This window comes from Prorops nasuta, unplaced genomic scaffold (genome assembly GCF_024137725.1).
Source record: "Prorops nasuta isolate Cenicafe-Biocafe unplaced genomic scaffold, Cenicafe_Pnas_1.2 PNAS00018, whole genome shotgun sequence".
In the NCBI taxonomy this organism is placed as follows: domain Eukaryota; kingdom Metazoa; phylum Arthropoda; class Insecta; order Hymenoptera; family Bethylidae; genus Prorops; species Prorops nasuta.
The window spans coordinates 3374642-3397053 of record NW_027116815.1 but is presented as its reverse complement, the minus strand read 5'-3'; the positions used below and the strand labels follow the sequence as shown (position 1 = coordinate 3397053).

At 36.4% G+C, this 22412-nt stretch overlaps 2 protein-coding genes across 5 annotated transcripts; one reads left to right on the top strand and one right to left on the bottom strand.

Annotated features, from left to right (window-relative positions):
- Positions 1-265: 265 nt before the first annotated feature.
- pasilla (RNA-binding protein Nova-1-like protein passilla) lies at positions 266-15556 on the bottom strand. The gene is made up of 5 exons (XM_066738360.1): positions 14764-15556; positions 12749-12895; positions 12526-12683; positions 11883-12234; positions 266-11734 (listed from the first exon to the last, which is right to left on the bottom strand). The coding sequence occupies exons 1-5, from the start codon at positions 14879-14881 to the stop codon at positions 10968-10970; spliced, it is 1542 nt and encodes a 513-aa protein (XP_066594457.1). The 5' UTR covers positions 14882-15556; the 3' UTR covers positions 266-10967.
- Positions 15557-20425: 4869 nt separating this feature from the next.
- Mocs2B (Molybdenum cofactor synthesis 2B) lies at positions 20426-22370 on the top strand. Of its 4 annotated transcripts, XM_066737951.1 has the most exons (8): positions 20426-20600; positions 20696-20711; positions 20772-21146; positions 21294-21489; positions 21573-21658; positions 21736-21983; positions 22047-22103; positions 22169-22370. In XM_066737951.1, the coding sequence occupies exons 1-8, from the start codon at positions 20568-20570 to the stop codon at positions 22241-22243; spliced, it is 1086 nt and encodes a 361-aa protein (XP_066594048.1). In that variant the 5' UTR covers positions 20426-20567; the 3' UTR covers positions 22244-22370. The 4 variants fall into 4 exon arrangements, with proteins under 4 accessions (XP_066594048.1, XP_066594045.1, XP_066594047.1 ...); XM_066737948.1 differs by having other exon boundaries at positions 20696-21146; positions 21297-21489; XM_066737950.1 differs by having other exon boundaries at positions 20696-21146; positions 21297-21489; positions 21736-21994; positions 22061-22103.
- Positions 22371-22412: the final 42 nt, after the last annotated feature.

The window sequence follows — 22412 nt, the reverse complement described above, 5'->3', positions numbered from 1 at the left end:
GCAAAAAGTTAACACTTACCTGTTTACTAGTAGCCATTGATATGACAATTGCAATATCTCTTGAGCACATCCATGTTGTTTTTGAGTGAAAAGAAAAGATTGCACCATGCGAAGTAGACGAAAATGCTTTTTCAGTCATCTAATTATCAGGCAAGACGCAAAAATATAGGTCTGATCGTATATATTCAATAAATTATGAAATGAAATTTTTTGTTTTCCAAATGCAAAATAATTTTGATTGTCCAATTTTTGAGTACTACCGAAATAATCTTTCTAACGTCTTTATTGTAAATTCATCATATAAAAAAATACATTCACTTATTTACTGACTAGTTAGAATAGCACCTTTCTTACTCAATCGCAATAATGGAATGTATGAAAAAACAGACTATGATATGCGACTCATATAATAAATTACATATTTACACAGGTACATCTAATTTGAGAGATAAAACGAGTACTGTTATCTATCACTGATTTCGGGGCAGTATTTGACATGAAATCGTTTTTTAGGGTGTTTTAACATGCTTTCTTTCCTTCCCTCGCGGTACAAAAATAAAAATGATTACTGTTTCTTTCACATGTTTCAAGTATTATATTTCTAAACAACACTTACGAACTAAAGTTTCGAATGCTTTTCGTCGCTGAACAGAAATACATTTCACTTATAAATGCATATAAGTCTTTGCATATATGATTGCCCTCTCGCTGATAGGATCATCAGCATAATTTAGCTTGTATATATTTTTGTCAAAGTTTGAAAAGGCTTCCCATCCAATATATCTCGCAGCATGCTGATCTGCCCCATCCAAAGAAAAGCGACTCGGATGACAGCAGTTCACTGAAAAATATTCTACGAGCTTTTCCAAGTTTGACAAAATTACAGGTACAATTTGATTAGCGTTATTAAAAGCTAAGGAGAAAATACTAAGTGATTAATAGGATAAAAAAGAATGTCTACCATTTTTGTTTCTGAGGGACGATAAATTTCTACCTGTCCTTTGTGACACAGATATATTATTAAATCAATGAGTGAGAGAGAATGTCTATGGTGATCACAAAACGACACCGAATGGATATCAATAGGGATGCATAAATGTATGGATATGGTGGCTAGGTCATGAAATGAAGAACAACAAAATGCATTTAATGAGCGATTGTTTATTATGCTCTTATGATCACTTGTCATACAGGTAACGATGCTTCTCATGAATGAAAATAGTTAATATATTATGTTTATATTTTATAATTATTTAACATTCAATGGAATAAATTGATGATGAAAGAATAACAATTTATGGATGCAAATAAATGTGGTTAGAGTGTAGAATAATATTAAAAGTAGATTCAAATGCCGCGTGAACTAATGGTAATTAATCGATAGCACAATAGCTTGTATACCCATAATAGATCACACGTCGGGCTACAAAACTTCATATCGTATTTTTTGTCCCTTTTCTATTTAACAAATTTACAATTTTCATTATATATAGCGTAAAACAATCAGTCCTCTGGACGAATCATTAATAAGCAAAGATTTCTTATTAGTGTTTTGCAGTTACGTTTCCATCACCATTAAAACTTCCTATCCTTTTAGTCGTTCAGTTCTCTCTATATTCCTTATACAACAAAATCTTCAAGCAAATATCTTATACTCTTTGCATCAATGCTTTATTTCAATCTTGAACAATTGCTGGTGCTAAGACTCACTTTTTCGTCCAAACTAATATTTTGATAAAAACTATCGTTTCTCTCCCCTCTCTCTCTCTCTCATTAGCTCCCACTACCATGCAAAATCCTTAGTAATCGAGAATATAATGAATACTTTGTCGCATAAGCTCTTTACCCCTCGTCTCCAATCGCGCGATAGTATTCAAAAATGAGGGTGGAAACTGGCAAATTTCTTTTCAATAGAATTAAGTGACAAAATATAATATGGCATTTGTGCTCATTGCGTTTAGAAGGAAGTTATAAAAAGTAGAACAGTGTTTGTTAATTTCATTTATAGTATGTATAATATATCTATATATTATATCTATATATGAATGAAAAAGGTAACTCCATTATATACCTTGTTCATTTATACATTGTATATTTATATTTTCATCTACATGCTTTCCATTTTTCCAAGACAACACATTGTGTCTAGAACCTGCGTTCGACACTCTAAACGACAAAAATCTGTTTTTACTTAAACCTGCTTTTTCCTTTATCAATTTCGCTAAAATCTTATAGCAATACATTTCTCTATCGAAAGACGCGTAATTGTATCATCGACAACTCGGCATTTCTTTTCGCTTCTATCTATTTCAATTTATCTAGTATATTTATATTTGTCTCGACGAAAGCTCGGTATTGAAAAATACAATTTTGCCCATCGCACGTAAAGACAACGCCTTTTTGACAAAATGAGAGAGGGTGGGTTCGTGTGCATTCGGAGAAATGAAAATGACGGAGCGGTTAACAATGTAATTTTAAAGTAACACTGAAATGAGGTACGATGGAGTATTTTAATAGTGGAGCATCCAAAATTTTGATAACGATGAACGCATAATACGCAAGGTTGTGTCCTTAAATTACTTTATAGCCAAAGGAATGTAAGGTACAATACTTGATCGTATTCCATCAATGGTAAAGAACGAATCTATCCCTCCCTATAATCTTGCTTTCTCATTCTCACTACCGCATTCTCTCAATTCTTTCTTTCTCTCTCTCTCTCTCTCTCGATCTGTGATACCACCTTCGCAGCCAGCTGCTCTTCTCCTTTATATTCGAAATATTTCTGGAAGATAAAGCTATGTTTCTCGACTCTATTTACTGGCATTGTTTAATCAGAACGCGAAACTTATTAAGGAGGGCGAAGCACAAGAGCGCACTGCGTTTTGTGAAGAACCCTCTAGGTTTGCGTATAGGCATGCAATTTTCAACATTATACAAGTGTAAGAACATTTATTGTGTGTCCATTGTGTTCAAGTGTGAGAGTGTCTCGTGCAAATCAAACGACCAAGACTTTATTATTAATTTTCTCTCTCTCTCTCTCTCTCTCTCATAAAATCCAACAATTATTCTTCCTCGAAGCACAGCGAGAATTTATTCCCCAGTGGAGATACGATTCAGCCTTTTTTACCGATGAAATTCAATTTTTTTCTTCTGGCTCAATGCAAAGATTAGCGAAGAAAACGGATCTATCGAAAGTCATTTTTTAACTGAACCAGTTTGCACATAAATATATCTGAATGTACTTTTAACGAATACTTCGCATCTCTTTGTATCGTGATTGTGTGTATGTGTAATTGTTAGGTTTTCGTGTGTGCACGTAACGCACATTTCTCTGTGCACTTGTGACTTAGCGATACTACTACTTACATTCAACAAGGTACTTAATAATTTTCTTTAATCCCCGAGCTGCTATGTGCTAATTCTACTTCAATAACAAGGATCTCATCCAAGTTTTTACATACTACGCTTACCGAAAATAATATACCATATTAACAGTCTAAGTCTAAATCTCACTTCCGTTAAAATAACATTACATACAATAGACTTTTTGTTTGTACAACCTTTTGATGATCTAACGAATGCATCGGAGCTTCTTATGAATGGTTTAACGCTATAGATTTCGTTAGTAGAATTTTTTTCGTGAAGCTTGCTTTACACAGTGATGGCGATGATCCCTATAAATTACGTTTATATTTTCGAACGAAGCTGTGTGTGTATGTGTTGTATGTGTGAGAGAGAAGATATGGAAAAATATTACGGACTTTTTGTATGCATTGCTATTTTTTATACATAATGACGCTTACATACAAATGAAGTGAGTATTTACATACGACTTGCCAAGCATTCGAAATTGTGCGAAAGCTCGTCTCATCGTACGATCGGCCCCTTTTGCTTTACAAGAATATCTCGGATCCCACGGTGAAACGAGCTCGAAATATTTATTTCAAACGCCGCCTCTTACTGGAATTTTTCATTGACTTCTTGCTTTGATCCAGCGACTCGCGAGTTCTCCCAGACATCATCGTACAATTCAGGAATTGCATCGAATTCGCCCAAGACACAAGTATTTCCACAATAACCGAACGAGCTGAATAAACTGAGTTTATGCAAACGACATAATAATACATGACTCTAATTTTATACGAGACTCTCAAAACATTCTAAATATTTTATACAATTTTATACGAATCATATCGAGAATTAAGAGGCTCGTACATTGTCCTCGATTCTTCTGAACACTCTGATTGGCTACGCGTTTCACCATTTAGATATTATATAGAAGTTCAATACAATTTTAGTCTCTTTCAATTGATAAGTACACTGATTGGCTACATAAACTGCGTTTATGCAAACGATAATGGCTGATTCAAAGCTATATCGCAATCTTCTTGCTCGGTTGGTATATATATATATATATATATATATATATTTTGATAACATAAACGTGAATCGGAATGGCAATCACTTCATCTGATCGGTAGCTTAATATTAACATTAATAATTCCTTTTAGCAAGGAATGCATTGAATCGCACGAGTTACATGTTAAAGCTTAAAATGTGTTTATCTTTCTTCCTCTCGTTCTCCCTTTCTTATTTCTCTCTAAGCTTCTATAGCATTTATCGTGTTACTTGCACGTAAAATGGCAACGACACGATCAAGTTTAACAGCTCATTTACCTAATTACAGAGCACCTATAAAGATTCGCAGCTATCCGAAACTTCGACGAATTTTATGATATTCAATTGGATGCTTCGCAAGATATCACTTACTATTTTGCTCTCTCATTCTGCTTATAAGCGACACTTTTCTATTGTCGATTAATGCAACGTAATAAATAATTCTCTAGAAGTTGACACATTCTATGATAGTCCTTAACATATGCATTATATTACAGTTTACATTCATTTTTGGTTATTATTTAATTCCCCTTAAACCGTAAACGTTTGATTTTAGCGAACAATTTACTGTGGCAGTAAAATTAATTTGATAAATCGTATTGTTTGTAAGACAGGCTGTTTCTGCAAAAGTAACGTGCAGTTAACATTAACTAGGATGATAACTCGCTATTGAGAACAATAAATGTGAACAAGCAGATAGATTTTAATAGGCCCATGTAACGTCCCCTCCCAAAATCCTGTATAGTAGTGTTTCCTCACTAGATTATTCGTATAATGTATATATATGAATTTGGGTCATGTGATAAACCAATATCAATGCTATTTCTTGATAGGTTTAATAGTACAGTTTGATTATTGGGATGTACAACTCATCACACAGTGAAAAATAATGAATCAGTACAAGTGTACATTACAGGCACGTTACCATTGATCGAAACGTCAACAATAATAATATTAAATATAAACATAATAGTAAACTCAGAAACATGATTAAAATAAAAACTTGAATGAAATGCTAAAATATTGAAATAAAACTAACACATTAATCTTCTCGGATAAATTCCGCTGTATACATGTATATGTTCTCGTATAAATAAATTCTCTCTATCCCTCTCTATATCTTTCTTTATATATTGCAAGCAAAGCAATATAATAATCTAAAGGAATCCACTCTATAATACTCCATATTGGTTTTAATATAAAACGTAAAGTAAACAAATTGCGACTTTATTGAAAAACAACCTGCGTATTGCAGTATATACATATCTTTAACAACGCGTCTTACTGTCAAACGTCAACAAGTGTGGCTGATGGGGGTTATCAACATATATATATGTATTATATATATATATGGCACTAAATGATTGAATGAGGAATGGTGTTAATGTAAAGTGTATATTTTCCTCTTTCTTAAACTGTATTTCGATTCAGAGTTACGTGTGTGTATGAAACAATTAATTTATTTAATGAATTAATAATCCCTCTAAACTTTCCACGCTTCAACCATGTCAAAAAAGAATGAGTAAAGCGATTATTAATTTATTACAAAAATGGCAATTATTATCCATTTGCTCCTCTCCCCTCCCTCTCTCTCTCTCTCTCTCTCTCTCTCTCTCTCTCTTTCTCTCTCTATCTCTCTCTATCTCTCTCATTCTGGATTCGTGTTTCGCAAAGCGAGTACGATGTGATGCTTGATGGAATATGATTCATGATGTAGCCTAACACACACAGCCAAGTAATGCAGCCAATTACATTTCTTCTGTCTTTTAATGATACGTGTCAAAATCAACAATAGCTAATATTGATCATCATTAACGATTAAATTGGGACAATTTTTAATGCAATTCTCGTGACCATTAACGTCTACGTATTATCATTATTAACGTTCGTAATTTTATCTCCGCACATAACAAGCGCGATCCCACAAAGGTACATGAAAATTTTTTAAATGTATATTTTTAACTAAGTGGACTTTCGAGATATCTAAATTTAATTAGAACCCATTGGCCGCTCTCTGTTTTGTGTCACTATTGAAACGCTTTTGAAATATTTTTCTGTAACAATTTTTTACATCAAATACATTAAAGATTATAATAAAGTATTTTAAATTATGCATATCACGCGTGAACTTGATTGAAATACATCGATAATTCTAATAGTCGAAACATTATGAATAATTTCGTCAAGTTCTTTATGTTAAGCGTCGGTCTCTTATCTACCAATAAACTACAATCTTCGGCGTACTACTTTTTGGTAGGACCCCCCTTTTCTTAGTGAGTTAGTGAATGAATTTCATTAGTTAAAAATGGATCATTGCATGAACTAAATGTTTGTAATCGCGACACCGATCTTTTTGGATGTTCTTACTCATACATTCAATTATTCACTCGCTCACTCACTCGTGCTTATACTTTCTATCTTTCCCTTACTCTCTGCTTTCAACAACTTATAGGTAACAATGCTTGGCCAACCAATACAACTCTGCCACTTTGCTTTTATAAGGTACATGAATTATTTGTACATGGAGAACATTATCCGGTATATTTGCTAATCAGTTTTCAACTATAATTTTCAATTACTCTTGTAAATCTTTTATTGAATTAACAATGCAGCTTTGAAAAATTGGCTAATAACAATAGCATGACTGAGTTCAACTGGAAGAGGAACATGTTCTCTTGGAAACAAAAAAATATAGCTCATTATATTTCTTTTTTACAATAAACATTTGACTTTTATTATAATGATTATTTGTCTAATAAATATCTAAATTGTTTGCTTCTAATAAATATCTGACATTCGAACAACTGATCTCATATAAATCTGTATATTTTGTGCAATAGATCTCTGATTTCGCGTTTGGCTGTATATCATTCTATTTTATTTTGTCTATATATTGTATATCATATATAGTAACTATATATATATATATATATATATATATATATATATATATGTATATATATATATATATATATTTCTATAACTGTACATAGTTCTGTAATAAACATCTGATAGGTCAATATTTATAATCACGTAAGTAAAAAGACTAATATGGAAGAGTTAACGAAGCTGGAAATCTAGGAGGCCTCATACAAAAACATAAATGAGATAATTTTAATAAAAACAAAAAGAATATACATACGTATATATCTATGAACATAGCAACATTTGAGTGGCCCAATCAAATATTGACTTATATATAAATCTGTATCTTACCCAAATTGTTATAGGAGGCTTCTTCTCCTATATACTACAAACAAATAGGCTTCATAGGATTCTTGTTGACGTTGCAGTTCGAGTAATACTGACACCTCGCGTACAAAATTTGTCATATATACAAATGAGTACCGCCTCTTTACTTTTTTCCTATCTCTTTCTCTCTTTCCCTCTTTTTCTCCCTCTCTCTTACAGGTGGAAAGAAGCTCCTTCCCCGATCTGCCCCGTGCTGGATGCGAACATTCATCGTATCTCGTCAAGTTATTTTCCCTGCGCAAAATAAATTCTACATTTTTACACACTACAAATAAAGTTTTTCGTGGCATAATTCACGTACTGGCTGTCCCTGTTATATCACTATCTCTCTCTCTCTCTTACTTTGTTTATATCTCGACTCCATCACAGTTACACTTATACTCTGTGTTTACTAAGGAATGTATATTGACGCGAGAAAAACCCCTGTTTAGTCCCATTCTGCTACCTACAAGTTGTTTCACGTAGAGACTCGTATCTATCAGTGTGATTGTGCCCACTTGGCTCTCATTTGCAAATAATTATATTACTATCTCAAAATACCAGACGACCCTTTGTCATAACGCGATGATATAACTTTTGTTAGCCATGAAATCAACGAAAAAGAATCGTGCATATAGGGTTAGCAGTATAAATTATCGTTAGGTAGTGACAATGTTTAGGAATATAAGAAGATTGCCTTCTATGACAGATTGAAGAGAATTACATACGCGACCGTATTGCCATTTGCATTAAAAAAAGAGGAAACTTTCTTTGTTTCAATGACACGGAAGATGAAGAAGAATCAACACACGCCAGTGCAGGACGTATACATCGATTTCAATAAGAATTATTAATGAAGATTATTCAAGCATGACACGCCGATCGAACTTCACATTCTGAGTTATAGATTTTCATCAGTCGTAGAAAAACCACGTTCTTCCGCGACTGATAACAAGATCGGACCTATAATAATTATAATAAAAACGCTAATTGTAAACCTAATGTGATGATGCAATTATAATTAGTGATATATATGTATATATATTAGGATGTATTATTAAAAATAAAAGAATTGTTATGTTGCCTTTTGCGTTAATAGCGCGACAGCTATTGAAACACACTAAACCCCATAAATTAAATTAATTCTAAGAGTTATGAATATGACATGTTCAGTTTAAAAACATTTTTTTTTCCTTCTAAAATAAACCTATCTACAGAAACCTAACAAATAATTCCTATTTAATTGGATCTATGACTTTTCAATGGTATTTGGGCAACAGAGTGAATGGTTAATCGATAATAGTTTACACATAGAATTTATGGATAAACATAATTTGTATCCTTTCCTTGCGGACGCAAAATTTTAACAACAATATTTATAATATCATTCCGCTTCTTATATTATTATCTGTATATATATATTTATTTATATGTATGTCGTTTATGTTTTAGATAATATGAATTCTCTTTTAATAATCTAAATTTTATCAATATATATATATATACACATATCCACACATATATATTCACTTGTGTGTATATAGATATATATATATTTTATATATTTCTCTCTTTCGCGCGCACTGTCTCCTTCTCTTAATGTAATATATTATTCGTATTATCCATTATTTATAAATATACAAGTCATTCTTTTCAAGAGCGATGAGCCAGCGCCTCAAAATATTTATTGTACTTGTGTACAATTAAATTCATTTGACTCTACGTGTAATATATTTAGTTGTTATTTTCGCTATATCCATTATTGATTACCATATTATACCCCTTTCCTATTACCTATCCCGCGGATGATAATTGTTCAAAATCTTCTATTACCAAAACGAGCAATACATTTATGTCCTCTCCATTTTCATCTCGTTGAGCGGAAAGTAGAATGAAACCTATATCGAACACCAGTAAATTTTAAAGAAACGTCTTTAGTATAATACAACAGTTTTGTTTTGATTTTAAATCATATTTGATCAAGTTCGATATAAGTTTGGCCACACAGAACGGAGCAGGTGTTTTAATTTTATGTAGCTGTGCTCTTATTGGCGTGTCGGACCTTTGGTTAAAATAATTCGGTGTTGCACGACAGCAAGCATAATAATGTCGCGAAACATTTACTTATTTATATTGTACGTATATATATACAAGAAAAGGCAATAACACCATAAGAAAAAAATTACTGGTGATAAACTTCAATCGGATAAGTATTGTTTAAATTAAAACGATTGAAAAAGCAAGATGCAAGTAGATTAAAAATACGCGAGCTCAAAGCTTCTTTCCTTAAATTTGTTTCAAAAGGTGTTTGTATCATTGTAGTATTGATAAGATCTAGAACCTTTGGGAACATAAGTAAGACTTGGCAATGAGAAATTATCTGTTACTTAGAAGCTGGACCAGCCAGCTTAAAAGATATATAAATATATGTTTATAGACGTAAGACAGCTCTCTATATATATGTACATATATATTTAAGATCAAGTTATTTCTGTTCTCTCCCCTCTATTCTATCCTTCTATGTTCATAAAATCTTTGGTTTTGCCAAGGTATTATTCTGCTTCTACAAGTCCAATGTATTATTTAATGTAAAATTATATCAAACTGACTTATTCCATTCGCCCGGAAAAGTAGCTCAAATAGAAAAAAACCTAAATTTGATAACTTGAAATTTGTTCAGTGATGAATAAAAGTTTTGTCTCATCGCACCAATCATCAGTTCTGTATGGCTCAACTTATAAACACATGCACACACACATACACACGCGCGCGCGCGCGCACACACAATCAGGTTTTTCATCGCTGTATGAAAATCAATGAAAAAGTAAATGTATCCCTCTAATGGCAACATGAACAATCACGGACTAAAGGTGATGCTACCTCATTTCTAATTCATAACACTTATCGTGCCACCGTACTTCACCAAATCCTATACCATAGAACTAGATATATGTATATTTATTATGTGACTCTGACGTGGTACGCGTGTGTATGTGATAAAGCCCCGTAATGTGGTGTATCACAGAACAATTATAGTAGTATCGTACAACATATAATATTTATATCTTAATAATCTTAAAAGATAGATAAATGTCGCGACGAGTCATGATAGATGTATGGAGAGTGATGTGGCAATGCAAGCGCTATAGTGATGTAGCGATAGATGACAACGGGTGGTAGCCGGTGGCAGACGCAATGTCCAAAAAGAAAATGGTAATAGAAGAAAAAGAAGAAGAAGAGGAATAGAGCCTCTAAATATTCTAGATATCCTCTCAATGTGTAAAGACGCGACAAACAGAGTTCAATAATGGGGATGAAGAATAGTTCTGTACTTGAAATCAATTAATTATACTGGCGATGGCATTTTGTCGTGCTCGTTTCGCTTCCTCTTCACCGATCCTCTGCTCAATCAAATATTGAGCAGTTTGTATCGCATTGGGGAAACCCGTAATAGTCACTATACGGTTCCTGGTACCTGGAGCAAACATGCCCTTCTTTGAGATTTGTATGTTGGCACCGCTCAAGTGCTGAATTTCAATAAGAGCACGACCACCGGGTCCCAGGATTGCGCCCACTATAACCTCTGCAATTTCTATGTCTACTTTCTTGGTCTCCTTGTTGACGTCTGCCTGTGTAGGACTCTTACTTACGAGTGATAGCTGGTTAGTACCCAGGCCGAATGAATTGTTGTTCAGATGAATAGCGCTGGCGGCTGTGCTGTTTTGCCGAAATGGATCAAATGGCTCGTATCGATCGAGGGTGTTGCGGGGAGTTGGCGATGTGGATCCTAAAGTAGGAACGGTCCCAATTGGTCCAAACACGCCACCGTTGTTGTTCGAGCCATTCGCTGTTGTGGTACTGTCCATGGGATTGCCAAGGTAGCTCATGCTGGACGGCATTCCTATGCCCATGCCGAGAATGTTATATTTCGCCAGCGTGGCGATTGCGGTCAAAATCTCTGTAGCGGCGGGCTCGGTGAAACCCGTACTTCGCAGGTTTAGTTTTATGTGCTCGAGCAATTGCGTTGTAACTGGTGCCGTGCCCGCTGTAATTGCGGCACCTAGATTCAGATTAAGACTGAGACCGGCTCCGTTCAGTAGACTCACTAAAAAGGCAAAAATCGTTTTAATTAATGAAGAACTAACGAGAATGGACTGTTGCGCGATTCTTATTGTATATCTAGCAGTTTCTCTTAACATTTATTTCAGTTTTCTACAGAAGCCCATCAGAAAGAATTAATAACTCTGTCATACCAGTATTCAAACCAGCCGTAGAGGTATATGTGGGTGTAGTGGCAGGAGCTTGCGCGTAGGGACTGCCAGTAGGGTTGTAATTGGCTACAGGCCCGCTCACGTCAGCATAGCTAACATTCAAGCAAGTGCCACTCTGTGGATCATCGGCTACCTTTGCCAAGATCATCAGCAACGCGTTACGATTATTTTCTTTTTCGCCAATGACAGTGATGCATCGCTCCTGCAACGATACGTCCTTCGCTTTCTGGCTTATTTGAACGTACGAGCCTGATTCTTCTTTAATCTGTTTAATGTAATTTCCGCCCTTTCCAATTATCATTCCTGCTGTGCTGTTTGGCACTAAAATTTTCACCTGCAATTTAAGAATTTTATCTCAGAGCACCAGTTTACCTAAAGCTTTTTTCTTTCATAATATTTACAACAGTATATCTTAGAGATCCTAGAATTATTTCTGTTCATTAGCCATACATGCATTTTCTAACTGGGTCATTGCTAACAACTGCTTCTTGCGTACTATCACTCCATTATTTCCATTCATATACTTTATTTTTCTTTTAGGAGTATTTCTTAAATAGTGTTCTTGACCACTTTGCATATTTAATTACAAAAAACCATGGATAAAGATTTTTTATATCATTATTACCTGTTTGTCTCTTTCTGCTGTAGCTTTTCCAGAATCAAAGTCAACAGTAGTTTTTGATGTAAGATCTGGTTTCTCACGAATCTTTTCCATGATAAAGTCCATTACAGCCATAATAGCTTCAACACTTCCTGTTATTAAGCAGACCCTCTCTGTGGTTCCTGAAATAAACCATTATGATAATATTATAGCTATCACAATAAAAACTAACTCCAAGTAAACATACCTGGATAAAAATCATGTGATTTTGACATTTTCACCCGGGCTCCTGTATCTTTTTGAAGTTGAGCAATAGTTTCCCCTCCCTTTCCAATAATTGCTCCAGCAGCCACGCCAGGAACCAAAACTTTGAGATGATATGGTCCATCTCCCCCTAAGAAATCAAATATAACAATTATTAAATCATTATGGAAAACTGAAATTTTACCAAATTGCTGGACTATAGTTAATATTAATTTGTAATTTTATAAACCAAATAATTTATTACTTCCATCACTTCTATGAAATATGAATGAAACCGAATTACATAACAGAGAATAATATATTATCATTAATGACCTTTGCTTATAGTCGCAAACAGCTATATTATTTTTTTATTTGACTTAAATCTTTTAGTTTAACAGCGAAGTACAGATAAAGTTGAATCAAGTTCAAACAAGTTTTCATGCAGATATACAGATATTTCTAATTACACATTCTTTTTACTCTATTTTTAAAATATAACATCTTACAATTTTAAGAAACAGCAACAACTATATGTAACAAAATAAAGCGTAATATCTGACCAAGAGATTCTTGTTCTATGTTAGACTTCATTTGAAATGATTCACCTAAGCAACGAGCAGGAAATATGAAAAAGCATAAAATTTAGCAATGATATTTGGCAATAACAGCCTATTAATAAAATTATACAAGTGAACGGAGGTACTACTTAAAGGGAAGAAGTCTCAGAGGTTGACATTAAGTGCAAGTTGGAATTGAGGAAATGCATATAAATATATATACATATATTCAAAAGTGGAAATGGAGTCGCTCTAGCGGATGTCCAGTGTACTCGCGGATTACAAGTAGCAAGAGGAGGGCTGGTACGCGGGGGTATTATCGATAAAAATAAATCTCCGCCATATCATGTATAAAAATCTTTAGTAGAATGAAACAGAATGATGATGATGGCAAAAGCGAAGTGGGAGGAAATCGACGTGCTGAAAGCAAACAGCTGTTTGACAGATGGAAGCCCTGCACTCGCTTTGCTCGTTCGCTCGTCTCGTATTGACCTTGACCCGCAACCTCGATGGTAAAACGGTGTGCCTGACAACTCACCGACACGCCACATCCTAGTAACTGCCACTCAACGACACCTTTCTCGGGCCAGCTTTTTTCCCCGAGTCTCCAAAATGTTGAAGGAGAATTCGTTGGAAACCCAACCGCAAACTGGAAGTAAGGATCGAAATGTGTAGGAGGTTAGAGATGACAATTGGGTGACCAGCGGCGACACTAGGGAATTGTCAACGGTTTGGTGTATGTATGTGTCGAAGGATAGATGAAGAGAAAAAGAAAAAGATAAAAAGAGAGAGAGAGAGAGCGCGAGAGACGGTCAGCTAGAAAAACTTGCAAAGTCACGAAGAAGTTCTTTAGGACAGCGTAATAGTTGGCTGTCCATTAAACGCTGGGCCTTTGCTGGAGAATTTTGACGATGACACGTCGAGCCAATGGGTTACCCTCTCCCCTTAGGGAAGGCCCGATGATAGTCCAGGGACACACGATAAACCGGTGAAAAGTCGCGGTAAACCGAAGACGTGGCACAAGAGGATGCGCAAGGCACTCTGCGATGATGCACCGTGTGTGCTGTGCTCGGTTACCTCCTCTTCTCCTCTCCGTCTCTCTCGTCGACTCCGTCTGACCAGCCAGTAGAACTCCCAGCCCGACTGCCAAACCGATCAAAAGATAAACGACAAATTCACCACTTCTTTCGGTTGCCTCAAATTCCAACTTGCAGTAGCAAACACTTATTTTTCCCACTTTCATTCGTAGCACGAAAATAAAAAATAAAAATGGTAAAAGGATTTTTGAATAAAGATGGAGATGGGAATAAAGAGAGAGTGCGAGAGGAATGGAGAGAGAGAGGGGGGGGAGAAAAGGGTAGGGAGTATGCGCCAGCATATCCGTCCAGGAGTTACTACCTGTTCCTGAAGAAAAACAGGAGAACCTTCCATGCCCGACGCAATCATCCAAGTGAATTACCTGATCCGTAGTGAGATCTCTTGGTTGCCCCGTTCTCCGCGTCGCAGTCCAGCGGTCGTTTTCTGGAGTCCGCAATCTCCGGGGAGGGACACGTCTCCATTCCCGAGTCGGCCGCCATCTTGGCTCGGTTCTTCCGCGCGCGCGCACAATTTACACACACGCAGAGGTAGAGAGAGAGAGAGAGAGAGAGAGAGAAAAAGAGACAATTCTCCAACCACAGTCACACACACACACAGAGTCAGGAGCGGCCAGCAGACGAATCACGAAATGAGGAGGGAGCCCCGTGTGCGACGAAGGAAATCGGAGCGATCAGATGCGGGTATAAGGATGAATGAGAGAGACGAAGAGGGAGGGTTTTAATCTATTGAGGGAAAGAGCGAAACAATCTTGGCGGACACGAGCGAGAGAGACGAGACGCAAGTGTATGTTGCGTGTATGCTAGACAAGACCGAGCGAGCGTAAGAGAGCGAGAGCAAGAAGTGGTGATAGAGGGAAGGGAGGGAGGGAGAGAGAGAGAGAAACGACGGTCAGGGGGCAAGTGTCGGACAGTCCGGAGGCAAAAACTTCTTTTCGATTGATCGGAACGAGGGAGGAAGGGACGATCGAACGGACGTACGCACGGCCAGCAGCAACCGATTTGAGCGGAAGTCGATGGAACGGACGTACGTACGTACGGACGAACGGACAAATGACAGGCACGCAACACGTTCGTACACTTGCGGGCTGCCGCGTCTCACTGGCGACTACTCGCGGCTCCCTTGCCAACCAGCTGGTTGATACTCGATGCTGCCGAGGGTCTCGTACCCCCACTGCCGTTTATCCATCGCTTCTCTCTCATTCCTCTCCCTTACCTCTCTCTCTCCCTCTCTCTCCCTCTAACTACCTCCCACTACTCTTCCGCAATCTATCTCGCTCTCTCCCTCCCCGCTTCCCCCACCAAGCAAATTTACTGGCAGCTCGCGCGCGGGACGGGATCCACAGGGCTGTATCATCCGCCCCGGACCCTGGCCACGGGGGCCGCTAGTCGCTACCCATTACTACTCTATTACTCTACTTTACGCTATGCTATGCTATGCTATATGCTATGCAGTATATGCAATGCCAACGCGCTGCTGCACCTTGTATATTCTAGGAGCGTATCTAGGCAGCCTTCAAGGTCGAACCGATACCGAGCGATCTCAGGCGCTGTTAGCCGCGATTAAACCAGATACTCTCGCTCGATTTCAGCACGCGAAACCTCGCATTTTCCGCAACTTATCACTGAGCTTTTTGCAAAAGTACCACGAGGTTAACCCACCGACTGATATATAGGATTGATAAGGGTTTATCTAGGTCTCTCTGCCTTTTTCTCGACTTTGCGTCGCTGCTACAGTTTTTCCATCGCGTTGCAAAAGGTAGGAAGGGGACGTGGGAGTCACGACGGATAGTTTTTGGATGGTTGCCGCCAATCGCGATTTAATTAGACGATGACAATTAATGCGTCTATTTTAATTGAATATTGCACGCGGTTGTATGACGTCACGCAACAGCCCAAGCGCAAACGGGGGATGCAAGTGTATATATGTATATATACATATATGTTATTACATTAGATATTTCATTTTCTATCGACAGGAGAAGCTCGATCCACGGCAACTGGTGATAAAAAATCCATTGCGCAGATTTAATTGAAGAAACCTTTTATTATTTCGCTCGATGCATCGATTGTAGAAAAATGTTTGATAATATTCGCGAGTACTATGTACATTATCCTTCTATTCCCGAGCAATGGTCGGATTCAAATGACTTACCCCGATCGTTTATCATTCGCGATGCGACAAAGTTTTATGTACTAAAGTGCGTTATGGGTTACGTAAGATGATCGATTTTCATCCTAAGCATCATTAAACGCTGGATCTTTCACGTAGCTTGTCTGAAGCGACAAAAATAAATGTCTTATCTCCGCTATGTTATACTGTGTAGTGTGTAGTACGATGTGCCTGTGCAGTAAGAATAACAAGCTGGGTTAACGGGCCACTAGATTCCAATTTCTTATCTTAGGGTCATTAAGAAAATATATAATACTAGATTGTAGCGTCCCCTGTGCATTCCTCTCAACGACAAGGTATTTCTTACTAATTTCGACAGGTTTCGATTCAGCATTAAAATTACACGCCTACTTTTTGCTTACCAAGCGTGCACGATAATTTTGACAAAAATGATAAACAACCTTACCGCAAGACCTTAAAACGACCGTGATGCAGAATCGTCACGAAAAATACAAAATTCTGCTTCCGATTCTTCAGTTTCGATAACACTCGACAAGATTACGCCAACAGCTTACTGTTTCTTTCTCATAATACACATCGTATTACGTACATTTATTTACGACTCGCAATCTTCGCTACTATCTCAATCTTATACTTACGTATTAGTCATGCCAGTAATTGTTCTATGCAGATAAAACTCTGCTGCATTGTATCCATGCATATTGTATGTACATATTATTGAATAATTTCAGACTGAGCTAGCTAGTTCTTTCGGAGGAACCAATAACGGGCCAGCGTATATCGTTAAGTTTTCGGTGTCAACACTGTATCAGTCGAACGAATGTCAGCGATAGGACGGAAGTCGAAGGGTCTATTTCTTACCAAAAGTAGCTTTAAAACGTACCAATATACCCCAGCAATCGTTTTAAAGCTGCACGGTTCGAGCCTTATCTGCAGAGCAAAGTCCGACTGCTGAAAGGAAACGAAATTACTCTGAACCTGGAGTCACTCATCCGAGGAATCTGCAAAAGCCACCCCCCCCCCCCCCCGTAGCTTCTTTCTACGAATCTCACGGCTCGCGCGTAAACAGAAACAAACCGTGGTAAGTATATAAGAAGCAACGGGTATACAAACGGTTGAATCTTAAAAAGGGCACACGATTGAATGTCAACCAAGGAAAGAATACACATTTCTCACGAATAATCATCGAGTCGCAAGAGACAAACATTTGTAGAATTTCTACGCGCTCGGAAGCATATCTTAAAACAGTTATTATTAGCCAAACGATAAATTATTGAATTTTTCTATAAGTTAGATGGGTCGAGGCATAAATTGATCGCACGAGTAGGCCCCAGTGAGATTCGTCGCTAATTTATTTCCGTAATTTGTTCAAGGCTCTTTGATTTATTTCTGCTGCAACCGTGATAAATTTTGTTAAGATTGACGAATTTTGAAGTTACGGGTTTCGGATGAGCAATGAAGTGGCTCATAGGTGGGACAGAATTGAACAAAGTTTTCATTCGAGAAGGCGACTGCCAGCCAAGAGAATCTAAAGGCTGTGCTGGCCAAGATCCGAAAGCCGAAGTACTTGGTTGATTCGTCTCTCGCTGATGCTCTGTCCCGTATAATATCCGAATATCCGGCTGAATGCACGCAGGAAGCGATGAAACTATATATTTTTGGGTCGCGTGTCGCAATGCCGTTTCTTCGACGGCTCGAGCGAATCCGAATGGCCGTCGCCGCGTGCAGCGTCTCCCCGCGCTGACTTTGGAAAATCATTGCCCGTCTTGTCGATAATAATGCTATTTGTCTGAATCACACGGCGCAAGGACAATATATTTACTGCAGATATGTTTATACGTCACAAACTATTCCTTCTCTGATGGTCAATTCTCGCTTTTACACTTATTACGCGTGTCTCTGCTGTCTCTCAATATTTACCGAGTTCGTTTGAATCGATTGATTGGAAAATAGCAGACTTTAGACTGTCGATAGAGTTGAAGCATAAAAGCATCGGGAGAAGTTTATAGTTTCCAATTGTCACGAAGCTCACGGAGATCGACCGAACCGACTCGTAAACAACGTTTGCGTTCATCAGCGCAAAATACTGTCCTTATTCTCTATTTACTTTGGAGTGAGCCTGAGACAGTTTAAACGGAAATGGGATTAATACTATACAGAAAAAAGGTCGCATCCTTCTATGTGTATATATGTATCTACATATATAATTTACGAAAAGCTTCTTTTCGAGGGATCCCATATAGAATTTCTAGAGAAACAGATGGAGCTTGGTAAGTTGGTAAAGTAATCCAGGCATTTTTTCCAAGTTACGTCACAAGATCCAGCGTTCTATCTATATAGCTGTAGGGAGCCTTTGGAGCGTGTGTATAACATTAAGCAACCGGTTTAACAAGTGACGATTTTCGATTGTGATACGTCCGCATTTGGGATGTAACAGTCGGCCAACTGTGCAAGTTTCTTTAACAACGTCCTTGTCCCATAGCGTCACCTCATCACTGATCGAGTTAGATCTCGCTCATTTTCTTTTTTCCACGCTCGATCTGCACTCTGCCCGCGCTGGCCTGCCTACCTATCCCATGCCTAAGCGCATATTATTGCAATCCATGCATCATAAATGTCCATTCAAGGCCGTTGCTCGCGGACGCACTACAATAGCGATGTTGCTGCATTACGAATAAATCATCAAGCATATCTCCCACTTCGCGTTTACTGGTAAGCAGCATTTATTTAGCGCCGGATAAACCGGCTCGCCATTATGCAGACCAAGAAAAAATAAACAAATCCTCGAGATATTATCGCCATTAAACGCCATCCCTAACCACACTAATCATCGATAAATCCAGAATTCTGAAAATTCTGCTGTATTTTTCAAGCACTGCTTAGCTCTTTTTCGCTTATTTTATTCGCACTTCCGGTTCTTTCTCATCCTACATTGTTATGTTTTCTTAAGACGCCTCGCGTGCAGAAATATTATTTATGATCTTTTTGGTTTTCTTTCCTGTTCCTCGTCATTTTTTTATTTTAAAGCAATATTTAGACTGTAGAATGCATCATTTCTCTCAACGCGTATCGACCTCATTTTCCATCTGACCTTAATATCGCGTAGGGTGTTGAGGGTGCGACTGGAGCAATGCGCATCCAGCGTGCATGTGTTTCTTATGTAAGAATTCAATTGGAAATAAAAATAGATTGATATAATACGTGCAGAAATAAGAATTTTCTTTGACTGGTGTCTAATGGCGCTATGGCGCAAGTTATTAATATCAACTGTTTTATATCTAGCTAAGATTTCTGTTAATAATATCGATTCTAGAATTTTACTCCTTAAATAATACTATAATTTTTGTCTTCGTCAATAATCACGATAATTGTATATTTATGAATAAATATAATGAAATTAAATTTTCGTTTGAATTTAAGGCGGGAATACTACAAAGATCAAAGGAAGTACTTTTGTATAAAATCAAAAGATTTTTAACGATTTTGGAAAAAGGACAAAACGTATAAAAGTTTTAAACAAAAATTTTGATGATACTAGGAATTTTTTTAGAGAATTTTGTTATTTATTATTATTAAATCTCCAACTTATAGGTTATGGAAAATCTAACCTCAGTTCAGTCAGAGGATGTTGGATTGGAAGTTTGGGAAGGAGTGGAAATGAGCATGAATCGACGAGAAATATATTATTGCCTTGAAACTCATTGCGTAACATGATTTGATAAGTTTAATGCTTAGTATAAGTGATGACAAACATAGCTTGCCAGATACGATTATATCTACTGATCACATCGTTTTTCTTCGTGATGGACTGTGGCTCCTCCGAGGTGAAGCTGAGAATTTTATTCTTTGCCAAAGCACGAGAGTTAACAGGAACCAAAGAGAGTACCGTTGTTACACCACAAAAAGTGTCATACGTTGATTTAAAGAACTTAATTGTTGATCAATTTAATTTAGGAAGCATACGCAATACATTTATTTTAGCTTTGAACGAGGAATTCGTAAATACTGACACTTTACTCCATCTGTCACAGAAAGATGAAATCGCAGTCATCCCGCCACTCAGCGGAGGTTTGTTTTCATTGATTTTCAATCAGAACTGCTTTTTCTTTTTTTTTTTTTTTTTCGTTCAATAATTTGTACTCTATAGTAAATTTTTTTTTCAGGTTAATGCTGGAGTTGGTAAGGATATAATTAAGCTGCAGCACGAAGAGCTTAATTTAATTGAAATTAATGATTCAGTTATATCTGCTGATTGTGGAGCAGTTTCTAATTTTATTGGTACAACCCGTAACAATTTTGAAAACAAACAAGTTTTGAAATTGGAATATGAAGCTTACGAGTCAATGGCCAGGAAAGAAATGGAAAAGATTTGTGCCAAAATTCGAACCCAGTGGAATGTTAAACATATAGCAATTTATCATCGCCTTGGAGAAGTACCAGTAACCAAAGCCAGTGTAATTATAGCTATTTCCTCAGCACACAGGCAAGAATCGCTTCAGGCTGTGGATTTTGCTATTAACTCTATAAAATCTACTGTTCCAATTTGGAAAAAGGAAATTTATGAGTCTGATGAGCCCCAGTGGAAGGAAAACAAAGAATGTGATTGGTCAAATTGTAAATAATGTTTTTTTCCATTATGTATAATGAAATTTATATCTTATCGCATGTATATATATATTGGTATTTCATCCACTTTGTTGATCATGAATAAATTTTACACAATTTTTAATATAATCATAAATTTTATTCTTTTTTCTTCAGTAGCAAAGAAATCAATGAAGGACAAGAGAGATATGAGAAATCAGGTAAAGTCTGAATCTCTTGAAAACCAAGTCAATCCACAACTTGTACAAATTCGTGCAAACAATGTAGAATTAACTCAAAGGATTGAAGCTTTTATTGCAAGAAAACGCGAACAAGTAAATGCAGTCAATGTTCAAGAATTTTGTTGTCATAGGTTGGTGAAATAATACAAAATTTATTACAGTTACTTTTTTGTTAATTTTTTATTTGGGAAAATTAAATAAAAATACATTGTAGAGAGCAAAGTGACAATGATGAAAATTCTTGTGCCAGAGTGGATGCTATTCTTATTCGCCGCAAAGATTCAAAAAGTCATGTTAAAGGTAACAATTCTATTGATTAATTTAATTATTCTATTTTTATATGGCTTTTTCAAACTATTTGTTACTTTTGTCATTAGTACACAGAGTGCTAAATGTCTGTGGTCCTCAAACGACAAATCAAGCCTTAAAGTACAAAGAAACCATATGTAGGCCTAGTCAATCAAGTAGTAGCTTTTCAAGTGTATTAGATGATAGGCTTTCTGTGACGGAAAAAGTTTTAAGAATAAATAAACCAGTTCCCAAAGATATTTATGCAAGATTGAAAAATATTGAGGATAGAATATTATTTTTGGAAGGTGTCTCTCCAGAATATAAAGACTTTTTGGTAAGAAACAAATAATGCTCAATATGTTTCCCTAATCATATCTAACCCTTTATCAAATTATAGACAATGTGCAATACTCTTAGCAGTACAACTACAAACTTTATACCAAGCAGAAAAAGGGTAAGTACTGATTACACATATAGTAACTTAATAATTGATAAAAATGAATAAACATTCAATTTCAGACATACTCCACTGCCGAGCTGGATTCGAAGTTGCACGAACTAGAAGATAAATATGTTAAAAAAATAAAATATTAATAAGTGGTAGATAATAATTTTTTTTGTAGATATTAAAAAATTAAAGTATTTTTAATTATAATTAATTTTTATGAAATTTTGACGATGTATTTTCTGAAATATCAATAAATATTTTTTATACTAAGTATAGACCGTACTAAAGACTATACAGAAGCATTAATCATAAAGG